Genomic DNA, 15,915 nt, shown 5'->3' on the forward strand with positions numbered 1-15,915 from the left:
CCTTTAAGTCACAGTTTCCTCATTTAAAATCAGTGTAAAGAGATGTACAGAAATTACTAACATAGCTCCTGATAATAAGTAACTGCTATTATTATTACCATCTCCAAATTTTTCAGTTAACATTTTTTAGTAATCAGAAAGAAAATATTTGCACACACACACACACACACACTCACACACGACCTCAGCCAGGCAGCTTATACCATATCAACTATCAAAGATTTGTCAAAGATCAGGTCTTAGACTCAACAGACATAAATTCAGGTGGTCTGGCTCTCTGTGAACTCTGGCAAGTCCCTAAGTTTTAAAAATAAACCAAAATGGAAATACTAACCAAAGTGCCAAACTCTGAGTGTTGTTTTGAGGCTCGAATGAAATAATGTAAGTATGAGTAATTTGAAAAAGTAAAGTGTTCTACAAACACATTTAGTGTAAGAGCTGGTTTTAAGCATATTGCTTTGCTAGATTGTCTGTTGCCAAGCATAAAGCCTGGAATCTAATGGGTTATGCATTTGTTACTTACGTATTTTTTAATTGATAAATTGTTTACTTTTTCCTGCATATTCAAAGTTTATGTGTAATCCTTTGATATGTAGATTTTCAGCTTTTTCACTTTTTGTTATGATAGAAAAAATAACTATTAGAATTGGTGTACATTGTTCCCCTTTCTCTTACTTTAGGAATGGAACATTACTAAACTTTCAATTGAGTATGATTCTGAGCCCTTTGGAAAGGAACGAGATGCAGCTATTAAGAAACTGGCAACTGAAGCTGGAGTAGAAGTCATTGTAAGAATTTCACATACATTGTATGACCTAGACAAGTGAGTTCTTTTTTTTTTTTTTTTTTACTGTGAGAAAATGCATATAACATAATATTTATCATCTTAACCATTTTTAAGTATATAGTTCGTTGGTATTAACTACATAGATACGTTTTTAACTGAGGTTTATAAAGTAGAAATGATAGCGTGTACTTCATAGAGTTTTGGGAGAATTAAGTGAACATATGTCAAATCCTTGGCATTTTATTTAGCCGCTATTGACCCAATGACAGGTCTCAACATTTCAATTTCAAAACTATTATGGATTAAGACTATTACAGAATTTTCCTTGACTACTCTTAACTCAGCCTCCTGTGGTCTTGCCTTTCTGGACTCTTAGCATTATCAATTTTATAGTTATACATAATTATAAATTGCCTTGACATATTTTGTATGCTTGTTTAATGTTATCTTATTTCATGTATACCTATCTTGTCTATCTGGATTTTAAATCCAGATGCAAATTGGGTGTAATATAACATTGCATAGCTGTAGTCCTCTGAACAATGGCATAATAGAATATTTTTCAAAGTGTATTTCTTCAGACACCAGTCCTTGGTGATGCTTTGTCCCACAGAAATTCTGTGGTCGAACTTAAATTTAGGGAGTATTGTATACTATGAGTCTTAGAGGTCTATAAAACTTGTTAACTTTTTAAACTTTTGGCATACCATTGTTCTTTTAAGTACTGAAATCTTATAATTTATTTACCTTTTAAATCATTTTACTTTTTTAGTAATTTTTATATTTTATCAAGTTAGTAAAACAAATTCTGTAACATGACAAACTAGTTGATTTGATTTCACATTTTAAATGTATCAAAAAATCATGATTTGGTTCAGACAAAGGTCTTACTTGATGCTAAGCTAGAATTCCTGTATCTTTTAATAATAATCTTGCCTTAGAGCTCACCAATTTGTTTAACTTTAGGGAGCTCATAGCAAGGAGGGGGCAAAACAGGATAAAAGCAGTTGCTTCTAGGTGGGAGACTCAGTGTTATGCATAAAATTGTTTAGGCCAGGCGTGATGACTCATGCCTGTAATCCCAGCACTTTGGGAGGCCGAGGCAGGTGGATCACGAGGTCAGGAGTTCAAGACCAGCCTGGCCAAAATGGTGAAACCCCATCTCTACTAAAAATACAAAAACTATCTGGGCGTGGTGGTGGGCGCCTGTAATCCCAGCTATTTGGGAGGCTGAGGTAGGAGAATCACTTGAACCCAGGAAGCAGAGGTTGCAGTGAGCCAAGATAGTGCCACTGCATTCCAGCCTGGGCAACAGAGCAAGACTCCATCTCAAAAAAATAAGTGTTTATTGCATTGAGTGTGAATATTTACTATATGTAATCTATCATATTAAAATGTAACATATAGAAAATGTTTTGTCCAAAGATTCTCATTTTGCTACTGTTGTGTAGTTAACAATGTCCTCAGTAGTAGTATTGTAGTATCATTACATTCAGCAAAATTCATTGCAACCCTATGAATAAATTCAAAATACACAAAAGCAAAATTTACTTAAACAGGGTATCTTTTTATGGTGATTGCTTTCTGTATTACTTTCTGTATGTATCTGTAGTTGATACATCACTGCGTATTATATAATGAAAAATACCCTAAAATACACTAGACAACCTTGATTTGCCATTTATCAGTTACACGACCTTGACTAGTTTACTTAACTCTCCTGGTAGGCCTGTTTTCACATCTGTATAATGATGAAGTTGGATTTCACCTGTCATTTTTTTTTTAAGGCCAAATGCTAAGCAAATGGCCATAGTGAAAAAGAGTAGTTATTCCAAAATAGTGTCTAAACTTAATCTAAACTACCATTGGCAAAGCTAGTTATTTTTTTAAATTAATACTTGATTGAGATAATTAGTGATCAGAAGTAAATAAAAAGATACTTAAATTTAAATAACTTGAAATTTCGGGGCTTATGTGTTCTAAGTATGTGACATAGATACATATGCTAACATCTCTAATGAAGGCGTGAGCACAATAGAAAATAGGAAGTAATTGTCACCACAGTAATATAGAATCCAAATTTATAAAATTTGCTGAAGGAAATAGGGTAATTGTATTAGTCCGTTTTCACGCTGCTGATAAAGGCATACCCGAGACTGGGCAATTTACAAAAGAAAGCGGTTTAATGGACTTACAGTTCCACATGGCTTGGAAGGCCTCACAATCATGGTGGAAGGCAAGGAGGAGCAAGTCATGTCTTACATGGATGGCAGCAGGCAAGTAGGGAACTTGTGCAGGGAAACTCCCCCTTTTAAATACTATCAGATCTTGTGAGACTTACTCACTATCATGAGAACAGCATGAGAAAGACCTCCTCCCATGATTCAGTTACCTCCCACAGGGTACCTCCCACGACATTACAACTCAAGATGAGATTTTGGTGGGGGCACAGCCAAACCCTATCAGGAATGTAGGTCCAAGAATACAAAGTAGAAGTTTACGTAAGATGAACAACACTAGAGGTCTAGTGTACAGAGTAAGGATTTTAGTTAATAAAACTGTCTTTTATTTGGAATTTTTATCAAATAAGTAGATTTTAGCTGCTTTTGTCACACACACAAAAAAGTAACTATATGAGATTATAAATATGTTAATCTGCTTCACTATAGTAACCATTTTACTGCCTACATGTATCCCATAATGTGTTGTAAACTCACATATATACAAGAAAATTTATTTTTCCTAAATGAGACCTGCTGATTACTCTTTCATATAATTATCATCCTGGTTTAGTTTTTATTGATGATTGAGATTCTTTGAGCTGGGCCACAACATGTTTTTCATATGTCTCTGTGTATTAACTTTTTGTAATTACCTTTAGACTAATTTACCCACTTACTTGTTTTTTCCTCTCATAAGTTCTTAATATTCTGTGTCTTAAAGGTGTTAATATTTGTGTAGTGTGTATATTTGATACCTAGAGGATGTCTAGAAGCTCAAGAGAATGATTTGTGGACTCATTAATTATTTTGAACACATTTCTTGGTCATTATAACAAGCTAACATTCTCCTCAAAGACTTCAGTGATTAATTTTATTTTCTGCTTTTTAAGCCTTTTGAGAGCTTGTTAGCCAAAATTTATTGTCTTTTTTTATACTAACTACATTGTACTAACTCTTGTTATAGGATCATAGAACTCAATGGTGGACAACCGCCTCTGACTTATAAAAGATTCCAGACTCTCATCAGCAAAATGGAACCACTGGAGATACCAGTAGAAACAATTACTTCAGAAGTGATAGAAAAGTGCACAACTCCTCTGTCTGATGACCATGATGAGAAATATGGAGTCCCTTCACTGGAAGAGCTAGGTGAGTATAAACTGTAATCAGTGTGAGGCTTAAAAGTTAATCAGAAATTACTCAGAAAATTTCCCTTTTAATTTTGCCATGTTAAGTATTTTGCATTAGGAGAGAAAGAAAGGGCAGGGGGAGAAGAAAAAGAACCCTTTAAGAAGTGATATGTTTGTTCATCATTTATGTGTTCTATAAATATGTGATCTATTGTTATCACCTTAAGATGTGTAGCCTAAAAAATTGAAACCATGTCAAACCTTGTTATATCCTCTGTAGGTGAGGGCTTATTTAGGCCCTCAGTTCATTTTTATGGTACTCTCTCAATTTTTCTTCTAAGTAATTTGTTCTCCCAGTTATTGGGGTTAAATAAAAATTACTTTAGTTTCAGAAGATTTCTGCAAAGTAATTTGTTCTCCCAGTTATTGGGGTTAAATAAAAATTACTTTAGTTTCAGAAGAATTATGTTTTTTTCTTTTCTTTCTTTTAGGTTTTGATACAGATGGCTTATCCTCTGCAGTGTGGCCAGGCGGAGAAACTGAAGCACTTACTCGTTTGGAAAGGCATTTGGAAAGAAAAGTATGATAGTGTAGATTATATAGCTATGCTTATATTTCCAAACTGTCATTTAAAAAATAATTTTTCTCTCTTTTAAAAATAACAAATAGATTGTTGGAAGGAGAGGATTAAGGGAAATGATTAAAATAGCACAAACCTAATTGTTTGAAAATTAACTACCATCTCCTCATTTAAATGCTCTTTCTCCTTCTCTTCTAATTATTTCCCCTTTAGCTACTACCGCACTACCTCTTCTGTTCTTTCTACGTAAGCTAGTATTTAGGGGCCATAATTTCGAAACTAGAATTATATTTCACCTTTACCTTTGTGTTAAAGAGACAGGTTACAAGCCAGGCATGGTGGCTTACCTCTGTAATCCCAGAGTTTTGGGAGGCTGAGGCGGGCGGATCACTTGGGGTCAGGAGTTTGAGACCAGCCTGGCCAATATGGTGAAATCCCATCCCTACTAAAAATACAAAAATTAGCCGGGTGTGGCGTGGTGGCACATGCCTGTAGTCCCAGTTACTCAAGAGGCTGAGGCAGGAGAATCCACCCAGGAGCTGGAGGTTGCAGTGAGCCGAGATTGCGCCACTGCACTCCAGCCTGGGTGACAAAGCGAGACTCTGTCTTAGAGGAAAAAAAAAAAAAGGGAGAGAGATTGAAGGTGCTGTCAGCTTTCGGTTGGAAATTTGAAGGTAGTTTATTTCACATGAGTATGTGCTGCACAAGGATGACTGAAACAAAAGAATGCTCACTTTTTTATCCTGTCTTATTTTCTATTAAAACATGTAATTTGTGGCTAGGATAAGATTTTATTTTCCAAGAACTATGTAACTTTTTAAAAAAAAAATCTCCATTCTGAGCGTCCTTTTAAAATGAAAAAGACAATTAGTTAATGTAATTTTCTCTCTGTGTTTTCAGGCTTGGGTGGCAAATTTTGAAAGACCTCGAATGAATGCAAATTCTCTACTTGCAAGCCCTACTGGACTTAGTCCTTATCTCCGATTTGGTTGTTTGTCATGTCGACTGTTTTACTTCAAACTAACAGATCTCTACAAAAAGGTATTCTCTAAAATTGGAGCTTATTGTTTAATACTTTAAAAAAACATTCTGATAATACTTCTTTGCTTTTTAACCATAGGTAAAGAAGAACAGTTCCCCTCCCCTTTCCCTTTATGGGCAACTATTATGGCGTGAATTTTTCTATACAGCAGCAACAAATAATCCACGCTTTGATAAAATGGAAGGAAACCCTATCTGTGTTCAGATTCCTTGGGATAAAAATCCTGAGGCTTTAGCCAAATGGGCAGAAGGCCGGACAGGCTTTCCATGGATTGATGCCATCATGACACAGCTTCGTCAGGAGGGTTGGATTCATCATCTAGCCAGGCATGCAGTTGCTTGCTTCCTGACACGAGGGGACCTGTGGATTAGTTGGGAAGAAGGAATGAAGGTAAGTGTTCTAACTGATGTAGCATGCCTTATTTTGAAGGAATCCTTACCTTAATAAAACAAATCCTAGAAGTTGTCTGTTATATAGATTCATTAATAATGTAGTTTTTCAGTGGATAAAACATTTAATTCCCCAAATATGGGCACACTTTCAGAGCGAAAGATGGTATAATCCGACAAGCAAAAAGGTGAAAACTGGTTAAATTGATTAACCTAAAGTCGTTTTAACGGTTAAACCAGTCTAGCCACTAAGAGAACTGTAAAATTTAACACTGAATTTGTTGATAGATATAGGTGATGTTTCTGTCACCAAAAGAATTCACTCGAGTTCCTAGAGATAGTGAATTCATATTATAAATTTTAAAACAGGGCCGGGCACAGTGGCTCACGCCTATAATCCCAGCACTTTGAGAGGCCAAGGCAGGTGGAGCACGAGGTCAGGAGATCAAGGCCATCCTGCCTAACACGGTGAAACCCCGTCTCTACTAAAAATACAAAAAAAATTAGCTGGGCATGGTGGCAGGCGCCTGTAGTCTCAGCTACTCGGGAGGCTGAGGCAGGAGAATGGCGTGAACCCGAGAGGCGGAGCTTGCAGTGGGCCGAGATCACGCCACTACTCCAGCATGGGCGACAGAGCAAGACTCAGTCTCAAAAAAATAAAATAAAATAAATTTTAAAATATAAATCATTTCACCTCACTTCAACTTCACAACTTTTTAGTAATACTTCTATTATGTAAAAAGAAGCATACCACATTTTGTGACATCATCTTGTGGGTTACATGTAATAAGGCTTACATACTTTTTTTTTTTTTTGAGATGGAGTCTCACTCTGTAGCCCGGGCTGGGGTGCAATGGCATGATCTTGGCTCACTGTAACCTATGCCTCCCAGGTTCAAGCGATTCTCCTGCCTCAACCTCCCAAGTAGCTGGGATTACAGGTGCCCACCACTGTGCCCAGCTCATTTTGTATTTTTAGTAGAGACAGGGTTTTGCCACATTGCCAGGGCTTGTCTTGAACTCCTGACCTCAAATGATCCCCCTGCCTCAGCCTTCCAAAGTGCTGGGATTACCGGCATGAGCCACCGTGCCCGGCCATTGTATACATTTTTTACGTTTCTGGCAATATCATACATTTGCCCCATCCAAGGACCATTTCTGAGCCTGTGTGTGTGTGTGTGTGTGTTTTAATCTCTTACATTTCCTAGTACACAGTTGTATATACAAAGACAATATATAGCATACTTAATGAATATATATAAAAATCATTTATTTTAATTATATTTTCTTTCTGATCAAGGAATTCAAAATTAAACTATGCAATGCTAGTATATATTTTTGCATGAATTTATATTTGAGTATGCTTCCTTTATTTAGGCTAGTATACTAAGCTAAGTTTTTGTTGGTGTTTTATGTAATAACATTTTTGCTTTCTTGAAAGTGGTTTACTGCTTTTCCTGTGTCTACTAATAATATCCTTTTAAATCAGTGTTTTGAATTTTTTTTTTTACTTCCATTCTCCCAGTAACACTGCAGAGGTTGGAAAAGTAAATTCTCTTCAGAAGCATACTATGTTACCACTATGTTTCTTTCCCTGGAAGAGCTCATTATAGAACAGAATATAGACAGGGAAGCTAACTTTGGAATGTTTAATTTTACAATTCTGTGCTAGATTTTCTTTGCCTTGACTTTGGATCTACTGTGACCTTGAAAATGCTTGCTTTGTGAATTATGTGTGTGCAAACTAATTGGTTACTGTTACTTCTGAAGGTATTTGAAGAATTATTGCTTGATGCAGATTGGAGCATAAATGCTGGAAGCTGGATGTGGCTGTCTTGTAGTTCCTTTTTTCAGCAGTTTTTTCACTGCTATTGCCCTGTTGGTTTTGGTAGGAGAACAGATCCCAATGGAGACTATATCAGGTAAATCAAGGGTGATTACTACTCAGTTTGGAATAGTTAATTGAAAAAGAGCTTTTCATGGTTAATCAATGCTTAAAGTATTCCCCACTCATGATGGGCAGCAGAGATGAGAAGGGCAAACAGATCATTTAAATGGTATTGATTTGATTTTGGTCTCTCATAGCTAGTAGTTGTTATAGTTTGCTTAGAGTGCATTTTATTAGTAATCTTTCTTTTTTCTGCCAAAGGCGTTATTTGCCTGTCCTAAGAGGCTTCCCTGCAAAATATATCTATGATCCCTGGAATGCACCAGAAGGTATCCAAAAGGTAGCCAAATGTTTGATAGGAATTAATTATCCTAAACCAATGGTGAACCATGCTGAGGCAAGCCGTTTGAATATTGAAAGGATGAAACAGATCTATCAGCAGCTTTCACGATATAGAGGACTAGGTATGTTAATAACTGTCTTTGTTTCTTTGGCAGCTGTTTATGTACCTATCTTTGAATTTTATCTTGATCATAATTTAAAAGAAAATTCTTTTGTCCTTTAGGTCTTCTAGCATCAGTACCTTCTAATCCTAATGGGAATGGAGGCTTCATGGGATATTCTGCAGAAAATATCCCAGGTTGTAGCAGCAGTGGAAGTAAGTGAAAAGGAAATTTCTGCACTTAGTAACATGAAGAGGTTATTAAACAAATATATTTGTTATTGATCCTCACTAACATTTTATAAAAATCTTTGAAGTTAACTTAATAGATACTTTGTATGCATGCATACATGTGCACTCAGACACATCTCTTCACTCCATTGATGACATTTTAGAGATGGAAAACATCATTCTGTATAATAGATGTTGGGTCAAGTTAAAGCTTTTACAAACTGAGGAGAGCAATTTTAAGGATAAAATGAAACTCAAATGTCATATTTTCAGAATGCTTATTATTTTTTACTCTTTAGGTATACAGCAACTATAAGGTAATTAGTTAAGAAAGTCAGTGGCCCTATGAACATGGCCAAAAGATTTATTGTACACATGCGTAGAGCCCTCTAATCTTTTTGAACATGAGTTTTTTCTTATAAAGTCTATAGTATTTTTCTGTATAATACGAATTTAGTGACCATGTAAATTCTTATGTGTGATATTAATAATTTCAGGAACTCAGTATGTGTTGGAAATTTGAATCATCATATTAGTTTTTTTGGCTTTGACCAAAAATAGCATGAAGCTCAGTAATTTGATTAAAAAATAGGACAGCATCAGTGAGAATGAGGATTATTAAAAAGTCAAGAAACAACAGATGCTGCTGAGAATGCAGAGAAAAAAGGAGGGTTGTACACTGTTGATGGGAATGTGAATTAGTTCAACCATTGTGGAAGACAGTGTGGTGATTCCTCAAAGATCTAGAAGCAGAGATACCATTTGACTGAGCAATCCCGTTACTGGGTATATACCCAAAGGAATATAAATAATTCTGTTATAAAGATACGTGCACACGTCTGTTCATTGCAGCACTATTCACATTAGCAAAGACATGGAACCAACCTAAATGCCAGTCAATGATAGACTAGATAAAGAAAATGTGGTACATATGTACCACGAAATACTATGCAGCCATAAAAAGGAACAAAATAGTGTTCTTTGCAGGGACATGGATGGAGCTTGTAGCCATTATCCTCAGCAAACTAAGGCAGGAACAGAAAACCACCTTCTGTTCTCACTTGTAAGTGGAAGTAGAATGATGAGAACACATGGATACATGCAGAGAATAACACATACTGGGGCCGGGTACAGTAGCTCACACCTGTATTCCCAGCACTTTGGGAGGCCAAGGTGGGTGGATCACCTGAGGTCGGGAGTTCGAGACCAGCCCCTGACCGACATGGAGAAATCCCCGTCTCTACTAAAAAGACAAAATTGGCCAGGTGTGGTGACGCATGCCTGTAATCCCAGCTACTCGGCAGGCTGAGGCAGGAGAATCGCTTGAACCCGGGAGGTGGAGGTTGCGGTGAGCTGAGATAGCGCCATCGCACTCCAGCCTGGGTAACGAGCAAAACTCCGTCTCAGAAACAAAAAACAACAACAAAAACAACAAAACACACGTGCTGGGGTCTGTTGGGGGAGCAGGGGCAGGGAGAGCATTAGGAAGCATAGCTAATATATGCTGGTCTTAATACCTAGGTAATGGGTTAATCTGTGCAGCAAACCACCATGGCACATGTTTTGCCTATGTAACAAACCTGCACATCCTGCACATGTACCCCAGAACTTAAAATAAAAATTGAAGGGAAAAAAAAGAAATCTCTACATATGATAAAAGAGCATAAAATTATATAAACACATTGTATCAGTGTCAATACCTGGTTATATTGTTGTAAAGTCAGATGTTCTAAGTTGATATTAAGAATAAAACCTTTTAAAAATTGAACCTTTTTGAATTCAGAAATATCCTGCATCCTCATGAAAACAGCATGTATTTTATCCTCCAAGAATTAGTTTTGGGAGACGGGGACAAAAGCACTCACATTTTGACTGCCTACCTTGTGACCAGTAGATACTAAGGGATTTTGCCTACTTTCTCACAATAACCTGGGGAGGAAGTAGTGGGATCTTCATTTTATATTTGGGGAAATAATCCTAGAAAGATTAGGTAACTTAGCTAAGATCCCACAGTTCACAGTAAGTAGTTGAGCTAAGATTCAGATCCAAGTCTGACTAACTCCAAAGGTTGTACTTCTTCCTGCATCACTGGGCCTCCTCTGCAAATGGAATGCCATATGTGTTTACAAGAGAAAATATTTTATTGCTGGAATGTGATCTACCCAGCAGTCAACAGTTGCCAGTGATGGCAGTATACTTGAGAAATGTTCCTTCTCAGGATCTCCTACAATTTGAATAAACTTCCACAAGATAATCATTTCAAAAGTTCTTTCAGATCTCTTGTTCACTTCACAGCCTGCCTTAGCCCACATATGAGTGAGGGACAGAAGCTCTGTGAAACACTAAGATAACAGGAAGGTAGCAAAGAACTAGGAACCAAGGGCTGGGCTAATGCACAATGATGGCACAAACTGCTTCTTAGACCACTCAAACCTGTGTCCTTTATTTGGAATTATATTCAAAAGCTAATCATGGTAGCGGGTTAAATTGGGACAGTTTTGCTTTGCAGATGTATAAATGTAGGGTAGTGTATTATATAATAGAAGAATTAATAAATCTTGAAATTATTTTAATTGTGTAAATATTTGCCTATAACATAGTTTGTAGCCAGGTTCTTGGAGGCTTTCAAAAGACATGAGACATGAAAAGCTAAGTAGAACTTAAGTCTAAATGGTGATGTGGAGGGAAAACAAAAACAAATGAAAAAGTGATAAATTGTAAGATGCTGCCTCCATGTGCAATATGAGAAAAGGGAGAGATTATTGAGAGCTGAAGGGACTAGAGAAATTTTCTTGAAAGGTGGCAGGATTGAGTAGCATTTGGGTAGCAGATGAAGGAAAAAAACATTTTAGACCTGGAGATGGGAAATTGTGAAAAGACATGACTTGGGCTATGCTATTAATAGTAAACATTTCTCCCCTCAGGTTTCTGCCCCATTTGAAAGGACTTAAATGCTTCTAAAGCATATCCTTTTATGCCATACACTTATCTTGTCTGTAGGCTTTTATAGTACCTTACAAGGCACGTCAAAGGGCAAAATTCTTTGACTTTTCTTAGTTTTGTTTTGTTTTAATGACTGTGGAACATTCTTAATCTCTGCAACACAAATTGCATTTTTCTCTGCTCATCTTTGTATTTGTGTGTGTGTGCACATGTGCTCAGGAAAGGCATAAACTATATGTAGATATCTTAAAGTACTTCTATTCTTATAATAAAAGACTGTAATAGGTTTACTACTGTAGCAATATGTTTTAGTTTTTATTTAACTTTTAGGGTTTTTTTAAATTGTAAAATATCAGTTTGTCGGCATTATTAGTCATGAGGGAAAAGCAGATTAAAACAACTGTGGGATAGTACTTCATACTCACTTAGGGTGAGCAACTGCCACTGATTGCCTGGGATTGAAGTTAATTAAAATGAAAGTAAGTACACAATCCTGTTCAGGCCATAAGGTGTTGACCTATCCACCTGCTCATGGATAGGTCCAGAATGCTCATATTTTTCCATAACCTGGACACACTGATGAAAATGTTTCCCTGAAACATACTTCCCTGTTCTCGCCAACCTATTCTCCTATAATAGTGTTTGTTTCTAAAAGGGTTGATGTGATTGCTCAGTCTAGGTAACTGCCACATAGTCTGTGTCTTCTGCTTGTAGTGTGATTTGAATATTGTTTAACTCATCGGGCAGGCCCTCATTCCCTTATCCTCAAGGAAATATGTTTGGAGGGGCTCTGTAGGAAAAGCGTGGGGAAAAGGGACAAGAGTCAAGGAAGGATGTCTCTCTCACTCTTGCCCCTATGTTTTACCTTCATGGTCAAGTTTCAAATTGTCATCTAGTAAGGAAATGTTTCTTAGAAAATGATCATCAGTGATTTTGCCTTTGAACTGTCAACATTTCTGTGAGCCTAAATTTAAGTTTTCCTGATTTGAGCATGTGATTTTTGGTTCATAGGAAGATTGAGATTTAGTCTTAAAAGCATATAAATGACCTTAAGTACAAGCACTGAAAGTTGGATTTGTAGTCTTAATAATATATACATCTTGGATTTGATTTTAAGTATTTCTACTGTGTTTTAAATACTAACAGGTTGCTCTCAAGGGAGTGGTATTTTACACTATGCTCATGGCGACAGTCAGCAAACTCAGCTGTTGAAGCAAGGTAAGAATGAAGCATTTGTGCATACTGATCTTCTTCCTTTTCCTGTCTTAAACATATATTTTTTAAATGTGCAGGAAGAAGCTCCATGGGTACTGGTCTCAGTGGTGGGAAACGTCCTAGTCAGGAAGAGGACACACAGAGTATTGGTCCTAAAGTCCAGAGACAGAGCACTAATTAGGTAAATATTTTAGAGCTTTATTTCTTGCTTTAGATTAAGAGTATATAATTAACATAAATTAAGATAATTTCCAAAATGGAGTGAATCTCTATTTTCAAACCAGAAAATCTTGAGGCATTAACTTTTAAGCAATTTTTACAAAATCAGTTAATTTTTGGCCAAGAGACATGCATCTGTACTGGAGAAATTGTTGCACCAGTTTTATGGTCATCTGAATCAATGCTCTTTAAATTAGAGATGTTTATGATTTTGTGATCAAATTTTTCTTAGAAAAAGACAACTTTTTTATTTCCTTACTATGTAACTGTGAGTCTGAAACAAAGCGGCCTCTTTGTTTTAGTGGCATTAATATAATCTTTTTATGAACTTCCCCCAAATCTTTGCCTCTTAAATGTTTATAAATTTCTTTTATCTGTTGTGATGCTTCTAAAATCTAAATTCTTTCCAATTTGGGAATAGGTTAAAATTTTTTTAAATGCTGGCCCTTATTGGAAGTATCAGAAAGCCTTGTCTGCATTCAATTTGATTGGATTTGGGATGTCATTTTGTGATTTAAATTAGTATGAAAAGCATTTATACAGTACATTTGCCAGTTTTTAAAAGTTTTTTGTTTCTTCAATTATCTAATACTGTTTACGTTTTTTATTGCTTAATTTTTTTATGTCACCTAATTAGACTATAAGTATCTTGAAGATAAGATCAATAAACACTCATCACATTTTTGTCATTGAATTCTTTGCAATCAAGCTTTACCTAGTTTTTTTTCCCCCCTTAAATCACAGAAAACATTCAGGAGGAATACTGTTGCAGCTGAAGTTGGTGGGGAGTTCAATACTTTTCAATTAAGTTATTTAAAAATATTCTTCATTGATGGAAAGCAGTTACATATTGAAATATGTTGTTTCTAATGACATTTCTGTGGTTTTTAACTTTTTAATGAATTTCACAGAGGACAAATGGTAATTTGTATATAAAGAACTTGGCAAGAGAATTTGCTTAATGTAAATATAAATAGTCACAATTAGTATAGACCCATCAATATATTTTTGATAATTTTTCATGTATGGTAAAAGTTAAAATGACAAATTGATACTCTGATCTAAAACTCAAAGTTTTGAGAGTCAGTGGGAAAAAAGGAGGTTTTTAGACTTTCTTAAAAGACTTTGTTAAAATTTTAGGACAGAATTTTCTTGACGTTGTTTGATCTAACTTTGCACTCTTTGATAATAATGTTTTAGATAATGTGCATAATCTAAATTGGTATTGTAGCCTCTGTTAACACAGTGTATGTTTTAAACTTTGATGTGAACCTTTTTAGACCCAAACTTGTGGAAGTATCATGTGTTAAGTTCTCTTTGTCTCTGTTTCTTTGTTCATTTATTACTAAAATGACCTTGTTATTAAAGTATATGCAAATATGAATCTTGTGTACTTGGTGGTTTTTTGTTTTTTTTTCTTTTTTGGTAAGGGAGAGAGTATTGCTATATGATACATGGTTACAAATTACAAAGAGATTCTATAAACCACATCACCATTTTGAATGAAGTAACAGCTACCATATGTTAAAGTTAAACAGTATTTTTCAAAATTATATGCAAGAAAAATGTAAAACTAAAGGGATTTTTTTTCAAGTAATGGCATTTGTAACCATAAGTCAGGCAGTGTGGGCTAGCAATCAATAGAGTGAGCTCTAGTCAAATGCCCGATTCTGCCATTCATTAGCTTTGAGGTCTTGAGCAAGTTTAACCTTCTGTGTCTTCTTTCTTCTTATCTATAAAATGGGGATGAGGGTAGTATCTGCTTTATAGTCCAGTTCCATGTAAAATACTTACGAGCTGGCATGTGATAGGGTACTCAATGTTAGCTGCAGGGCTGCCACGCTGTCTCACCCCTGGCGTGTACAGTGCACAGTCTGCAGAGCTGTATGCCACAGCTCTGGTTAGCCGCCATTATTTTTATTACTATTGCTGCTATCCCTTTAATGTTCTCTAGTAGGTTAGTTCTTCCCATTCTGAATTATAACCAGTGGCTTTTCATTTTCCCATCGTTAGTCATGATAGATATTTAGTATGATAATTATATTTAAAGATAACTGAAGATAAAGTTGAGTAAAAATACAGAAACAATAACATTTTAGATGATATGCGTTTTTTAAAATATCCTGGATAGTGAATGAACAATTAAATGCCATTACTGAGGCTAGGTGTGGTGGCTCACGCCTATAATCCCAGCACTTTTGGAAGCTGAGGTGGGAGGATCACACAAGCCCAAGAAGTCAAGGCTGCAGTGAGCTATGATTATGCCACTGTACTCCAGCCTGGGTAGAGCAAGACCTCATCTGAACTGGGTGTGGTGGCTCATGCCTGTAATCCCAACACTTTGTGGGGTTGAGGCTGGAGGATCACTTAAAGCCAGGAGTTTGAGACCAGCCCTGGAGATTTAGCAAGACTCCTTCTCTATTTTTAAAAAATCAACGTAAAAGTAAAAAGTAAAGAAGACCAGGTACAGTGGCTCATGCCTGTAATTCTAGCACTTTAGGAGACTGAAGCAGGAGAATCACTTGAGACCTGGAGTTTAAGATTAGCCTGAACAACATCTTGGGACCCCATCTCTACAAAAGAAAACAACAAATATATTAGCCAGGTGTGGTGGTGTGCACTATGGTCCCAGCTACTTGGGAGGCTGAGGTGGGAGGATGGCTTGATCTGGGGGGTTTGAGGCTGCAGTGAACTATGATTGCACCCACTGCACTCCAACCTGGATGACAGGGTGAGACCTTGTCTCGGGGTGGGGTGGTGGTGGGAAATCCATTACTGAGAAAAAGAAGATGAAAAAATCCTGTGCTTTATCATTCTTTTTTCACCAC

At 36.3% G+C, this 15,915-nt stretch overlaps 1 protein-coding gene across 1 annotated transcript in view; it reads left to right on the top strand.

The window, feature by feature from the left end:
- The window catches only part of CRY1 (cryptochrome circadian regulator 1), a 115,113-nt gene extending 100,642 nt beyond the window's left edge, over window positions 1-14,471 (top strand). Inside the window, exons 3-13 of the mRNA XM_010381389.2 lie at window positions 681-823; window positions 3,974-4,158; window positions 4,631-4,719; window positions 5,620-5,760; window positions 5,840-6,151; window positions 7,920-8,071; window positions 8,299-8,501; window positions 8,603-8,695; window positions 12,800-12,871; window positions 12,946-13,049; window positions 13,832-14,471. Coding sequence (XP_010379691.1) covers window positions 681-823; window positions 3,974-4,158; window positions 4,631-4,719; window positions 5,620-5,760; window positions 5,840-6,151; window positions 7,920-8,071; window positions 8,299-8,501; window positions 8,603-8,695; window positions 12,800-12,871; window positions 12,946-13,049 — 1,494 coding nt within the window. The 3' untranslated portion in view covers window positions 13,832-14,471. The remainder of the gene's footprint in view (window positions 1-680; window positions 824-3,973; window positions 4,159-4,630; window positions 4,720-5,619; window positions 5,761-5,839; window positions 6,152-7,919; window positions 8,072-8,298; window positions 8,502-8,602; window positions 8,696-12,799; window positions 12,872-12,945; window positions 13,050-13,831) is intronic.
- The last annotated feature ends 1,444 nt before the right edge of the window (window positions 14,472-15,915 follow it).

Source organism: Rhinopithecus roxellana, chromosome 10 (assembly GCF_007565055.1).
Source record: "Rhinopithecus roxellana isolate Shanxi Qingling chromosome 10, ASM756505v1, whole genome shotgun sequence".
In the NCBI taxonomy this organism is placed as follows: domain Eukaryota; kingdom Metazoa; phylum Chordata; class Mammalia; order Primates; family Cercopithecidae; genus Rhinopithecus; species Rhinopithecus roxellana.